Raw genomic sequence first — 16,011 nt, forward strand, 5'->3', positions numbered from 1 at the left:
CTGGTTTAATAAATGCATGCATACAAGAGTAATAAACTATTTTGTTAATATGACATTTGGATATCCTCTAAATGCAGTACTGTATATCTGATTATCTTTGTCACAAAATGGAACTTCTCACAGAAGTTTTATATTTTATGTAGTAAGCATATTCAGATATCCCTGAAACTTGGTTTTTTCATTTTTATAAAACCCTTATGTTTACAATAAGATGTTCAACCAAAGAATAGTTAAAAACTTTTATAATTTATTTGCTATGTTAAAAAAGTTAAACCAAAAATATATTTTTGTTTATTTGTAAATTTAAATTTCATGAGTTTATTTCATTCTGTAATAATGGTTAGATTTCTACACACTTATTGTTTATTGTTCTACATTACAATAAGTTATTCTGCTTGTCTGAATAACTGTTTGTTATTATAGAAGCCAGTTCTCACAGCTACTTCCCCTTTAGAAACAGAGATAAAAGATCTAGAAAGTTATTATTTACTACTGTTGCAATAGGTAGTGATTATTACTTTGTTTTTTAACATAGAAACAGAATGCTGAGTGTACCACACCTGATTCAGACACTCCTCCACATTGTCCAGTTTGTGATCAGCTACTTTTTGATGCTTATCTTCATGACGTACAATGTGTGGATATGTATTGCTGTAGTACTTGGTGCTGGGGCTGGATTTTTCCTTTTTGGCTGGAAAAAAGCAACAGTAGTAGATGTAACTGAACATTGTCACTGAAGAACTTAAAACTTTTGTGTATGATAGCGAATGTATTATATTTATAGTCACATTTATGTAAATCTCGAAAAGTTTAAGTTTTCTTTTAGATTGCCACGGATATCTAATTTCAGTATACTTACATAGATATGTTCAGAATTGAGAATGAGTTCTATTATGGTAAGAGTGTTAAATTACATGTCTAAAAGTGTATTGTAAATACAGAGAAAAAATTTAAATTTGTCCCAATGGTATATCTTTCCTAAGATACATGAGCTTGTGTGATAGAATATTTGTGTCATATCTTTTGTTGATTTTTAAATTGATATGGGATTTGCTGAATATAAATCCTATTACAAAATAGAGTAATTTATTAAGTAAAAAATAGGTAATAATAATAATTTCAATATGAGCTGAGGCAGCATAAATAAAGTACCTTAAAATAATTAATTGGTTTTTTAATAACTTTTAAGAAAAATTGAATGTTATGATGAGTAGTTCAAAGACTTGCTTTGTTAACAGAAAAAAAGAATTAAAAATAACAGTTAAATTTAAATATTACTAGAAGCTGTTACAACTGCTATATATCAAATATAGTTTAAATTTGTTTCTTGTTAAGCACAAAGACACATAATGGACTATGTGCTATACCCACTGAAGGGATTGATTTTAGTGTTAAAAGCTCTCAAATGTACCGTTGAGTCACCAGGGGTCTACTATTTAGGAAAGTCTTACTTTTTATTTTCAGTTCTTATTAAAAAAAAGTATTATTATTACCCATGTAAAATCTGTTTATTTAATAGAAAGTGGTGTTTCTAAAACTAGAATATCTAATTTTATGTTATAATATGGGAACTGTGAGATATGTAATAAAGTTCCTTATTATGTAATATCAAGATATTTTTACATATAATCAATGTTTTGTCTGTTGGAAAAAATTAATATTTATTATATTTAGCTAATGGTAACACTTTAACTGATGCAGAAAATTACATGCATGATATATGATTAATGTTTAAGATAGGTCTGTACAAAGGGAGAAGTCTTTGTTTCTCACCGAAAGCACTGTCTGCTAGAGCTTCACAGTTTCTAATAGCCATCATAAGTTAACTTGTACTGGAACCAGTTTTCCTGGAATTGTGCAGCATTCAGAGAATGCTGTTTTATCTAAGAATCATGTGCAATTTTGTTACAGTACACAGAATACAATTTTTATTACTCAACCTTTCACCCCATGGTTTCTTCAGGAGTCTCTTGTCTTACATATACACTGCTGAAAATTGGGGTAAAATGAAATGCAATATATTTTCTTGTATACTAATCACACAGATACCATTAACAATATAAAACATTTAATGTTCTGTTATCACAAAACCATTTGTAAACAAGCCAAAGTATCAGTCCCCAGTATCAGGAAAACTTTAACTTAACCTGTTAAATTATTTAATGGGTTTTAAAAATGTTAACTGTGGTTTCTCTCATAGTCAAAGCCCTTTGCTACTTATGCTGCCCACTACAAAAAGTAATTGTTGAGCATTTCAGTTATGCCAGTGGCTGATCATATGGTAAATCTATGTTCTTATTCTCTAAGATGCATCACATTTTGAAACGTGAATGATATTATGATTAATTTCTAACAGTTTAGTGTTGAATATTCTTATTAAAAAAATGAAATTTGGCATCAATATTATTTATGCCTGTTCTCCAGTCATTTCAAAAGTGAATGTTGAGCTTTTGAAATCCAGAGTCGGAAGAGGCTGGAGTAAATGGTACACAGATAAACACATGGAAAGACACTGTATTTTGTAACATGTGCAAGATGTTAGTATATGAGTGATAAACACATTACATTAAATAAACATTTAATGAAGAAGTTGTAAGATATATACATATGTATATTTGTATATATAAAGGAGCAAGTAAAAAATGAAAATACCTGCTTAAAATGTGCTCATTTTTTTCCCAGGTGTTAAATGAACTACATCATTAACTTAATGCAGATGACCTAGGAAGGTCGGAACATTGTTCTCTCCTTATCAGTAAAAACATTAATACCCATACCAACCATTCTGAGACACATTTTTACTGCATAATTTTTTATTACAATGATATCTCAGACAGGTAAATCCATGTTATTTAAATATGTTTAAGCCCTATTCCATATTAGTTTCAAACAACACAGGAAACAAGTGTGGCTTAATTTACTTTCAAAAAGGGCAGATTGTAAGAGTTTGATGAATAAGTGCTTTAGTGAATGAAACTCCAAAACTTACTAGCCTTGCAAGAGAAACAATGTTAAAGGTTATTACATCATGGCAATTAATCTAAGTCTCACTGGATAAAAGAACTAGTGGTCAAAAGACCATCAAGGGTAAATGAGACAGCTGTGCTTTATGTCAGGCTGTGACTTCAAGAGATGGAACCTGATTCCTCAGCATAACTTTTCAGGAACTTACGAATTCCCTATTGTAAAAAACTGAGGTAGTTTTAACAAGTTATTGAAAATCACTTCTACTAACTGTTTCTAATATTTTTTGTCCAACCTATATGTATGCTATAACTTGGAATAATTAAAAATTTGCAAAATTCAAAACTTATACTTGCATAATCTTTCAAAGGAATTGATATTGTTCAGTGGTAACCATAAGAAGTGATAAACAAAAATAGTTTATTAATGTGTGCATATATTATAATGTTAAAATCCACAATGTATTAAAAGAAGTGGTTAAATGAATCACCACAATATATATATAGTGAGAAACACTTTCCTTCCTTTTATACAGAACAACTTTATTTATATCTGTTAAGTTTCAGTTCTTCTATTTTTTGGATTAAAATTCTTTAATTCCATTATATAAGATGTTTATGACTGATAAAAAAGAAAATTATCTGTTGTGGTGTTGGCTGTTCTATGGTTTTGAATATCTTGTCAAGTTTGGTTATTCTGTTATGCAGTATTAAGCTTATTTCTCTGATAAAATGCTTGAATATTTTTTAAGAGTAACTTGGTATACAACATTCTTTATCCACAAATGGCCTTCCAGACTGTATTCATTCATGAAGCATAAGCATTTTCTTTGGAAGAATCTTTATTTCTCCCATTTTGTTTTCACACAGTATCTTTTCAATGCAGTGTTCAATTCCTATATGTTTTTTACCTGCATGGAAAATAATAAAATAATAATGTAATTTGTTAACAGTTTTACAAAAAAAAATATACTGTATGGTAATTTTATCAATTTTAATACAAACAATAATATCTATAATAATATCACTTTCCTAGCTACCTCTTGTTATTTACTATTAATGTAGTCAGTAGACTTAAAATTACAAAAGGAAAATGAAATTAGTGTAGGTGGCCATATTTGTCAATAAATAGTATGATCTCATAATAGATATTTATGTATGTTTATATATTTACAGAAAAATCAGTTTTCTTAAAGTAATGAAAAATCACCAAAACACAAGAACTCAGAAAGCAATTTCATTTTCATAATAATTATTTTAGAATTAGTGAAAAACAAAAGCTAGTTTTGTTATACTTTTGTACTTCTCAAAGTTGTGAAAAGGTTGAAGAGTTTATATATTAGAACTGAGGCTATGTGTGAAGTTAACAGAAACACTGAATTACTGCATGGTGGTGAAAGAAATGTAAAACATTTACTAGGTTCTTTTGTTAAATATTAAATAGAAAACCTTTGAAAAGTAGGTATTTTTTATTTGATTATATTATGTTTTAAGTGATATACTACAGTTTAAAGGAACTGTTAGTTGTTATTGCTATACAGCTGTTGATAATGTAAAAAAGTTGTAAAGTGTTAATATCTGCAGTGAAATAATTGTTAATACCAAGAGTTGTCAACAGATGGCAAGTTAGCTTGAACTTTTTAAAAAATAATTTTCAATATTAATTTCGTTTATTTGTAATTCTTTTTGTATTCATAATAACTTTGGTTATTTTAGTGATAAAATGTTTCAAGTTCAGCTATGTATAAACAAGATTTGAGAGTTTTATTTGACATGTTATGAATTTAGTGTAGAATCTTTTCAAACTAGTATGATTCTTTAAAACTTCCATTTCTTCAGTATAGTGTATCCAAAAGGGTTTTTGTACACTATAATATCTTTATATTAAAATGGTTTTCCAGTCTGTATTGATTCATGGAGAATAAGCATTTTTTGTTAATTTACTGAGCTTAGGAATACTTGTTTGAAATATATTTTAATATATTTCTTTAGTATAATTTTTTTCATACTTTGTTTTAGGGAACTTTCAAAGGTAGCACCAATTTTCTGTATTAACTACAACAGGCCTATAGAATATATTGGCAATAACTGCAATAATCAGTTGGTTGTGAATAAGGAATGCAATCATCATTCTTAGCAAGCTGTTAACAAAGCATAGTAGGTCAAGGTAAAATGGCACTGGAGATCACAATTCTTCAGTAATTTTGTAGGTACATTTATCTAAAAACTTCAAAGTTCATGCTATCTTTATTGAAAACTGAACAGCTGACAGAGTTTTATAATTATGTAATACTTTATTACCGATACTAGAAATTTGATAATTCTCACAAGATCTAAGGGCCAACAGTATAAATAAAGCAGTATGATAGAGTTGAATTAAATAAATGAAAATGAATATTTGGTAACTATCACAAAAATATATACCACAAGCACCTTAAATTATTAATGAAATTCAAGAGAATAAAAATAATTTTAAGTGCTAAAGTATGTTTTATGTTCTATATTTAAAAAAAAAGTGAGAAATGTATAAATATTTAATGTACTTTACAATTCAGAATTTTAATAAATGCACATTTAAAGTAAAAGCTAAATATTATGTGCAGCAGGTGAGCACGTTCAAACTAAACATTTTGTGGTTTCTATGGAAATATGGATTTCTTTAGATTCTTACAGCTTGATTGTCTAGAACATAAAATGGATTGATCATCATAAAGTTAAACTATAATAATAGACAAAGCTGAAATAAAAACCCTATAACCCAAGCACTTTCGAAAGGTCAACCTTTTGAAAGTGCTTGGGTTATAGGGTTTCTATTTAATTTCTATCAAGACTTCTTGAACCTGCATATTTTTCTAAACTCATGAATAAGAGACAGTGTAATATTTGATTTGAAAGTTATTCCTGGATTTATAATTGTGTAGGAGGAACAAATTATACTACGTACTGTAATTGTTATTCATTCTGCATACAATGTCATTATTTGATTCATGAAAGAAAGAGGCAGGTTCAGATATCACTGATATTAAATGTATTTACTAATAATTTAGGTGGCCTGGCATGGCCAAGCGCGTAAGGCGTGCGACTCGTAATCTGAGGGTCGCGGGTTCGTGCCCGCGTCGCGCTAAACATGCTCGCCCTCCCAGCCGTGGGGGGTGTATAATGTTACGGTCAATCCCACTTTTCGTTGGTAAAAGAGTAGCCCAAGAGTTGGCGGTGGGTGGTGATGACTAGCTGCCTTCCCTCTAGTCTTACACTGCTAAATTAGGGACGGCTAGCACAGATAGCCCTCGAGTAGCTTTGTGCGAAATTCCAAACAATAATTTAGGCATGTATATTTATTCAGATCAACAATATAGGAAAACTGTTACACTATAGTCCTTTTCCTAATTAGTAGGAAGAATGAATATAGAAGAAACAGCTTTATTTTGCAAATCTACTACTACAAAATTTCAACAACCACATATTGAATACACGAAGACAGAACAAAATCCTAGCCCCTTTCCTGCCTTCCGTTCAAAATACAACTATTAAATATGATACGACATAAACAATGAGATTCACAGATCGGAATTATGGTCGTGATAGTACACGAAAAGTGCTGAAGTTTTCTAATGTTCATTTTAAAATTTAATGACATAAAACTATACAAATAATATAAACAGATGAAATGGAAAACAGACACGTGCAGAAAATTCTGACACTTACGATGGAACATGTTAGATATACAATCATACATAACAATAAAGCAAATTAGTAGTAATTGAGGTGTGTGTATAACGTGGATGGAAATTATCCCATATTTGTATTGAATTTGTAACCACAACAAAAATATTACTGAATGAATGAATAACGTAAACATATTTTTAATAATGTTCTTGAATCTCGTAGAATTGAAAATATTAATCATACTTAGAATAGTTTGTGAAATGCATTGTTACTTTCCCTTTGCAATTTTGACAACAACCAGCCTGAAACACACACAATTCTCACCTCAACTTCCAAGATGGCAGATTCACATGCAAACTCACTAAGTCATCTTGCCAGTCTAGGAGTGTGCTTCTAAACCTTTTTCAATGTCTGTCACCTGTATAAGTTTTTGCAATAGCTCACCCATCCAACTTCGAAAACAAGTACTGAATAAAAACACAAAACTCTTTATTACGACTTAATTACACATAAAACTACAACTAAAATAAATACCTAATAACTTTTTTTCTTTTGAAGTTGTACAATTTGTAGTATTCATTCATTTACTTCAGAGCACTGGTCTAGTATATTATATAGGCTTGTAGTAATTCCTTTAGTATGATTTATTTTTTTAAATCGGAATAAAAATCAATTGGTTTGAACTTTTGCATTCTGATTTACGTTAATACCACTTTGTTAATTTCATAAAATATGTGCTATTTGTGATAATGATTGAAAGTATGGAAAAGTTTGTACCATTATGTTACTCGAACCGCATGAATATTTTGATTTTATACGATTATTGCTTTATTTATATTTCATTGTTAATATACTTTGAGGCAATAATACCAACAAAATATCACAATGCTAACACCGAGCACCTACATCTAGCGGAAAAAATAGTCATTATATTCTAATTTAGGTTAGTGTTTTTGTTGTTCTTGTTTATATTGTTTGTCAGTAAGGGATCTTTTCAGAACTTTGCTTCTACTATGAATAATTTTTATATAAAAAGTAATCTTGTTATGATTTCAAGCTGTAAAAAAAATGTTGTAATATTTTATAAATAAACCTATGAACGGCACAAAAAAATTGTTTGTGATAAATTTTCTTCGAATTATAGTGTATAAATGATACTTGAAACCGTTGGTACTTGAAGCTCCGTAATAAAAACAATGAAACAAATCACTTAATTTGTTCTTAACTATGATGTCGCCTGATAATGAATGATGCCTTTACTGGTGAAATCATAGTCGTGAATAAATGAATTTTTTTGTGAAACGGACAATTGTACGCTCGTTATGTTTGTGATAGCTCGCAACTGAATACAGTAAGATAATAAATATTATTACGAGTTGAAGCTGTAAAATAAAAGAAGTGTTGTAATATTTTGCAAATAAACTCGGTAACAGCACAAAGGATGCTCAATACAGTACAGTAATATTTCTATGACAACCGTAATATCTTTAAAAGACACCCAATATCTTTAAAATTTCCCTCCGGCATACTAAATACATGCAGCATAACCAAGCTAAATGGCAATTGGAACTAACACTGATCACAAGCTGACCTTAATTCAAACTTGTATTCATATCCGTATAAAAGTGTTGATTGTTGTCACTAGCCAAACAAGTTTCATGTAGATAGATAGGATCAAGAAACCTTGGACTCTTTGATAGCACCATCTTGCACATGTTTGACACACTTTTAATCTTGCCATATTTATTATTTATTCTTCATTATGAGAATGCAACTTATTAAACATAGTTTTAAATATTTATTTACATCTTTCTTTGCTTACATTTCCGCACTAACAGCCTTTAAGAAGCACTTTTAAAATTTCTTGGCACGTTTGCAAAAGATTATGGTCTTGAGGATGACGCAGTATTGTGAGTCAAAACGCATAGAGTGTATGAGATTGTTTTCCAGTCTCATCGGGTTTTAACATAATTTTTATCCTGTACAGTAGGTTATTTGTATCGTATTGTAATTCTGAGACTGGAAGCGGCCTGAATTTTAGAATTTTCTATAAATTAATCGTTGTTTTGAAACAAAATTGTGAGCTTTTAACATTTAAAAAACTCTCTTAAGAGGTCGTAAGGACAAAGTCAAAATATGTATTTAAGTATGAAAGGAAATGGATAATTATTAATTGCCAATGTAAGTTGAAAAATTGTTGGTCCGTTAATGTTTTGTTAACTTGCAGTAAGATAAAGGTAATTTTTCGTGAATGATTTAAATAAAATTGATAATAATTACAATTTTCTTGATAGATGTTTGTTATGTGTCTATAAGTAGCGTGTAGGCCATCATTATGCCTGCCGCGTTCTAGACGACTCGATAATCGCACTGAAATGGGAGATAAAAAGCGTTTTACATGTAAAATACTACTCTTTGCCTTTAGTCATCGGTTCTCAGAAATCGGTCGATGAGCGGGGAAACACTTTGTTACTGTTAATTTTGTAACTGTTAATATTTAATGACACGTCGTCGTTTTGGGAGATTGGATGGTTGCTATTGCAAAACACTGAACTATTTTAGTGGATAATTTATCTATTCTTAATTTATTCATACAATAACTTATTTCATGTTAAGGTTTGTAAACACAACACCAAATAAATGGAACGATCCTAATTCAACCAGCTTACGTTTATTCAACGCAGTTGTAATTTTTGATATGCAAAGGTCGTTGAATGGGTGTTTTCACACACTGCAGAGCAGGTTTATATAACGTAAATTTTATACGTATATAAGTGAATGGTATTATCAGTTGGGGCGTTGCGAGTCTAAACACCAGTCTCAAACCTGTACTGAATTTTTAAGTCTACTGGTTCTTCATCTAAGTTTTAAAGAAATTGGTTATAAAGAATATTCTAACGCTTTTTAGGTGCTATTACGACGATTATTTGATTTAAAGAAATTGTCTGAGAGGCAAAACTGGACACGATAAATGTCGATGTTTATTTACAGAGAAACTAGATACTGATATAAAAATATTTCTTTTTTAGTTAAACAGCTAAGGGAAATAAAGAAAACTCTCCATAAATGTAGAAAATCTTTTAGAACTTGTTATTCAATACATTTAAAAAGGCCCCCATTGTTACAGTGGTATATCTGCAGACGTACATACTAAAAACCGGATTTCGATACCCGTGGTGGACAGAGCACAGATAGCCCATTGATTAACTTTGTGCTTAATTCAAAACAAACAAACAAACAAAACAAATACATCTAAAAAAATGAAAGATGCCTCAATAAAGTATGAAATATTGTATATAAGATACAATGGAAAGCTCAAATAAAGATAAATTAATGAAAACAAAAGACATTCTTCATTTCTTAGTAGCCAAACAAACACCACTGTCAACAACAAACAATGTTTTTTTAAAAAAAATAAATCAAACGCTCTTTCATTGCAATAAGAATTGTGTAGCAAACAAAACTGTATGTTTCCAACCTTTAAAATAATTTATTTTGCAGTTGTTTGAAGATACTTTCCAGTTTTTCATGTAACTTCGATTCGTTGCACTCCTTAATCAAAATTCTTCCCCCTCCCTAGGTGGCTCAGCCTGAGGACTCATAACGTCAAAAACCAGGTTTTCATAACTGCGGTGGGTAAAGCGCAGATAGTTTATTCTATAGATGTCACTATTTGTCACAGTATTTTTATTTGTTTGTTTTGAAAGAAGAGATGCATTGGGCTATCTGCATTGTACACTGCATGGAACCAAACCCTGGATTTTAGCGTTATATGTCTGTAAACATACCGCTGTCTCAGCAGAGGACTATTACAATATTAAAATATTTTATAGAAATAAAATTCAGTAGTTAATTACAAATCTATAATTAAAATCTAAACATTATATATATATGCATACAAGAGGTCTTAAGTCTGAAATAGTAATCGAATTTGTAAGGACTTTTGTTGCATAGTTAGAAGGCGAGGAAAGCTTTGGTAATTAAAGGAAATTGTCTGATATTTCTATATTATTATTCTATTTTTTCTTTATTATTAAACAAAATAAAACTTATTTAGTGAATTACTACCATTAGTACAAAAATATGGTTAAGTGTCATCGATAGTCGACAGCAAAAACAACAACACAAAAAAAAACAATAAACAAACAAAAAACATAAAGGAGCAAATTATTTATTTCTAATTTTCATGTTAATTATTTACCTATCATTATAAAAGTAACTATAATATAAAGTAAGGATCTCTTTAAGTTAGTTAAGGTTACATTAAGTAAAATAAATAATATAATAGATATATTTCGCAGGCACGCACTCGAGAAGCCGGTAGGTAACCTAGTTAAACAGTGTAACATCAGATGTATGTTCCTCAAGTGATTTACAACTTATAACTAATGGCACGAACAGTAGTTAGACAAGGATCAAATAGCAACAAAACAATAACATTTACTTATAAATAGATGTATATCGTTAGAGTTTAAAGATACTTAGGGTAAATGAAGATAGTTTCATATTACAATATCAAGTCATTCTAAAAAGAAAGACGTTAATTTATTTCGATTTCCTTTTTGGTAGTTACGAGGTCAGTCAAATTGTTCAACCTTCTATAGAGTTATGGTGAGAAAATAACAGACAAAATATAAAATTTTACTGAAAACAACTTTAGAAATGTATTTAGGAGGTCTTAGAGATTACAAAAATGAAATTTGATATTTTGCAAATGAATAAAAGTATTTTTTGTCTTTACATGAAAATTACTTTTCACAAAGATTATTCAAAACAAATACTCGATATAGTCAAAGACAATTTTTTTAATTTAATAAAAATACTTTACTAAAATATGTGTATTTGAAAAATGTATAACATTTTCTGAAAGACTTCCAAATTTGGTGAAGATATATATGCTGTATTAAAAGTTAATTGTATCAAACCTATAAAAACTGGACGAATAAGGAGGTCACGTGGTCGGTCATATCAACATAATTCTTATTGAGAGAGTTAATTCTTTGTAAATGTTTTGGAGATGAATAGTTTTCTTTCGATAATGGAGAACACTGTCAGAAAGAAAACTAAATCCACACAATGTTTAAGGCCTATCTGCAACATCATCTTAAACCAGCTATTCTAATTGCACTGTCTCAAGGCGTATCTGTGATATCATCCTGAAATAGTTATTATAGTTACACTGTCTTAAGGTGTCTCTGCAGCATTTATCCTGAAACAGTTATTTTAGTCACACTATTTTAAAATGTTTCCGGAACATCATCTTAAAGCAGTTATTTTAGTTAATGGAAGTGCATTAGCCTGCGAATTCACAGTTATAACATCTCTTAATTTTAGTTTTAAAATGTGTGTTATTTATCATCACAAGTTGATAAAAACTGTTGTTTTATCCTCAACACAGTTTCGAAAAATCTACGGATAGTAAAACTTCACCAACAACTGAATGTACGCCTATACATCATAATAAAATCCTTGTGAAAATGACTCTCTTAAACAATCAAAATTTGAACTTTTTGTGTGTATTTTTGTTTTAGAAACACAGAAATCATATTTCCTAAACAACGCGTTTGGTAATTTAAAACTGTACCTCAGCTTCTTTGGATTACAGGTCATGTGAGGAACTACATACTGATATACGTCTTTCACATAACAAGAACACCATACCTCTGCTATGAAGTTTTAATATACGTTAACACACACATACACATATATCTATATGTACTTTTGTGTGTATTGAATACTCATTGTTTTTCACAAAACGTGTATCTTAAAAGTTTAGTTTGAATTTCGTGGAAACCTATTCAATGGCTATCTGTGTTATTCATCACTAATTTAGCAGTGATAGACTAGAAAAAAGGCAGCTAGTGAACACCACCCACTGCAAAATCTTGGAGTTGATCGGGACTTTATAATGCCCTTGTGACTGAAAAGGATTTGAACCTGCAATCCATCGATTGAGTCGAGCGCTCTAACAACCAGGCCATGACCGAGATCGGAACTTTTTGAAAGAATTATTTGGAATAACAATAATTTGACATATTACTGTAAGTCAGTGCGTCGCGGTCAGGTTCTAAAGTAGGAGAGAATGCAAGACAGATACATTTTATCTTTATTTTCATTTTACTTAAATTGCCTGATAATTTCTCCTCTCATGTGTTTTGTGTTGCAGCGCTTTGTGAGTGCTGTAAATTAATTTGTTGGAATCTAAGCTAATTTTTTGAAGTAGAAGTTTAGTGAATTGTTAGAAATGAGATCGTTTGTGAATAGTTTTACTCCTTGAAGCGAAAACTGAAATTGTCGAGAAACTAAGATCTAATGGGATGAACAATTACATAGTCACGAGAAAAAGTAAAACTTTATGTAATATGTAACGTATTATAAATTTATTTCTCTGCAGTGCAAGTAGTATAGTGTTTTGTAAATACTGTAAAAACTTTTTTATATTTTCTTAACACATTTATAGTATGACTTTTAAAATGTTGTTTGGTTGGTTGAGATTTATATCGTCAGAGTTCTAGTCATGTCATTGTGAGTCTGCGATACAATAAGTAAGAGCAAGTGTCTCTGGAATTTTCAAATGGGCATTTTAATTGAGTTTTCTTAGCAGTATCACTGTTATTAAAGACAATTTCTTTGAATGATGTTTAAAAATGGTGTGTTATTAGAGTTTATCTGCATTACATTACGTACCGGATGATGAATTTCCGAACTGACTGTGTGTTATAGATATTAGAGAAATCCACACAATGGTTGGTGTCTTTCCGATTATGTAAACTGCTGGTGTAATGGACAGACAACGTTCTCGTGACAAAAGTTCTTTTATGAACGTGAGTAACAGTCAAATTCTAGCTGGTCGTTGTTCTTTTAGAATTATGATGCAACAACTTCTTGAGTTTGCACTTTTTAGGGCCAAAAGTGTTTTGTAGTTCAAAGGACATCACATTAATTATTCCGGTTAGCTTTCTTAAACCGGGATGGTGGTGGTGGTAAATGGGTGGAGGCGAGCATGAATATTGCACTGGATGCTGTAATGTTCTACATCAAATCGTATTCCTCAACATTATCTTAGTGACAGGTACTCCAACGTTTTAAAAGATGAAAATCTTAGTAATGTGGCTCTTAAGTTGTACATCTCTGTAACTTTCTTTATTATTTTCTTATAACGCCCTCTTTACGTAGTTATTTGTTCCTATAATCATCCATTCTGTCATAGACGGAAATTTCATTATTCTGGAACATTTGAGCAACTCATACTTTCTTATTTTTAAATATTTATAAGAATGCTTAACTTTACTATTAAACACTATATAGAATTTCTTTGCATATAGGGAAATATGACGCTCATCTCACAATCTGCACATCGTGGGTGCCAAACCCATCATTGACCAGTTGTAGTGGTACCCTCAATCCCACTTTTAGATGATATAGAGTAGTTTAGGAGTTAAGGGTAGGTAGTGTTGAATTCCTGCCTTCTCTCTTGCCCATCATGTAACAATGAGGAACGACTAACACAGACAACCCTCTAGTATCTTTGTGCGAAATTTATTAGACAAGTAAACAAACTTTTGTTTGCACTTATAGAACTAAGAAAGTTGTTATACTGAACAAGTTTTCACCACTTGTCTGTTAGTATACTCTGTAGGATGTGATTCTACCGCTTCAAATGACCTACTGACCCGTACCTTACCAACACTGGGAGTCTAGAACAACAAAATTAATGAAGGGACCGCTGCAGGGCAAAAAGTTTAGCTTGCACGAGACCTTTTCTCATCCCCAGCCAATCAGGAGAATTTAGTGACGTACTTTTGAATCTCTTTCTTAAATTCTACAAAACCTTATTTCTGAGAGGAACTACTCTAAAGAATCCTCGTGCCTGCAAGTGGGAGTTGGATGCGGAAAGTTGAAGTGTTAGTTTTTGAATAATAAATTAGGACTAACTATAGAAAAAAAACAACTAATTTTAATATTTAGTCATTCAAGATAGTTAGATAAAATTAAGACAATGATTGTTTCAAGCTTAATATTTTTCGCCGGAATAGTTCAAATCGGTAAGTGAAGTTAAATTGATAGTAACAATTAATATAAGGGTAATTCATGGTACTGGAGTCAAAAGAAGGGTAATGGACTAATTGGCATTAAGAATATTTATATTTTACATATAGAGTTAAATAAAATTCCCTATAGTAAGAAACCTGAAATGATTTATTTCATATTATGCATATTAACCCAATGCATTCCAGAAATTTTATTTTGTAGGTGCATGACGTGAATAAGCTTGGTTTCGAATAGTTTGTTTGTTTGTTTTGGAATTTCGCACAAAGCTACTCGAGGGCTATCTGTGCTAGCCGTCCCTAATTTAGCAGTGTAAGACTAGAGGGAAGGCAGCTAGTCATCACCACCCACCGCCAACTCTTGGGCTACTCTTTTACCAACGAATAGTGGGATTGGTCGTCACATTATACACCCCCACAGCTGGGAGGGCGAGCATGTTTAGCGCGACGGGGGCGCGAACCCGCGACCCTCGGATTACGAGTCGCACGCCTTACGCGCTAGGCCATGCCGGGCCAGGTTTCGAATAGATAGTACAATACAGTTAAATCAGTAAAGTTACATTACATCAATACAGATAAGTTAGAATGACTGAACTTTGAAACTCGTTTGCGAGTAACGAACTTATTTCACTTTAAATACATAGTTTCCATAAATAAGCGGCCATTTGTTATGTACTAAATCATTTGGACGAGATGCACAACATCTTTGTTTTAAAAAATGCGGCCTTTAAGATACACTGCTGACCAAAATTTTAAGGACAATAAACATAAAGAAAAAATATGCATTTTGCGTTATTAGACTCAATCACTTATTTGAGTAAAGCTTCGAAAGATGAAAATAAGAAAAGGGAAAATAAAAATTAAAAACTTTTTTAGCATTTAATAGGGAAAATGTGAACATTATAAAATTAGCCTAATTGCTAGCTGGTCAAAAGTTTATGACCATACAAAAAAGAAGTCCTAAACAGGGTAGGAAATGCCCAACAAGAGGTCTCAGTAGTGAGTTGCACGGCCATCATTGCGAATAACTTCAAACATTCGCTTTGGCATGGTCGATATAAGCGTTTGAAGAACTACACCCAATCTCACCAGAGATGGCACGTTGTTTTTACAGCTCGACAATTCTGCCACGTTTAAACTCTGTCAACTTTTTAGCCTTTTTCCATGTTTTTACCCAATGTAACACTGGAGATGTCAGTAGGAGATGTTGACAATGCTAATGCTTGAACACAAATGACTAAATGTCGTTATGTGTTTACAGATTAACGTTTCGTTTTAGTATGGTCTTAAACTTTTGACCAGCTAGTATTTAGGCTAATTTCATAGTGTTCACA

General features: G+C 31.0%; 2 protein-coding genes across 5 annotated transcripts in view; both read left to right on the forward strand.

Moving 5' to 3' along the window:
• The window catches only part of LOC143226261 (uncharacterized), a 37,595-nt gene extending 32,729 nt beyond the window's left edge, over nt 1–4,866 (forward strand). For all 4 annotated transcript variants that reach the window (XM_076457020.1, XM_076457017.1, XM_076457022.1 and 1 more), the window contains exon 5: nt 536–4,866. In XM_076457020.1, the coding sequence (XP_076313135.1) occupies nt 536–737 (202 nt within the window). In that variant the 3' untranslated portion in view covers nt 738–4,866. The remainder of the gene's footprint in view (nt 1–535) is intronic.
• A 9,650-nt stretch (nt 4,867–14,516) lies between these two features.
• Nucleotides 14,517–16,011, forward strand: part of LOC143233269 (uncharacterized) — a 61,018-nt gene continuing 59,523 nt past the window's right edge. The window contains exon 1 of the mRNA XM_076469330.1: nt 14,517–14,674. Within this exon, the coding sequence (XP_076325445.1) occupies nt 14,629–14,674 (46 nt within the window). The 5' untranslated portion in view covers nt 14,517–14,628. The remainder of the gene's footprint in view (nt 14,675–16,011) is intronic.

Source organism: Tachypleus tridentatus, chromosome 1 (assembly GCF_004210375.1).
Source record: "Tachypleus tridentatus isolate NWPU-2018 chromosome 1, ASM421037v1, whole genome shotgun sequence".
Taxonomy (NCBI): Eukaryota; Metazoa; Arthropoda; class Merostomata; order Xiphosura; family Limulidae; genus Tachypleus; species Tachypleus tridentatus.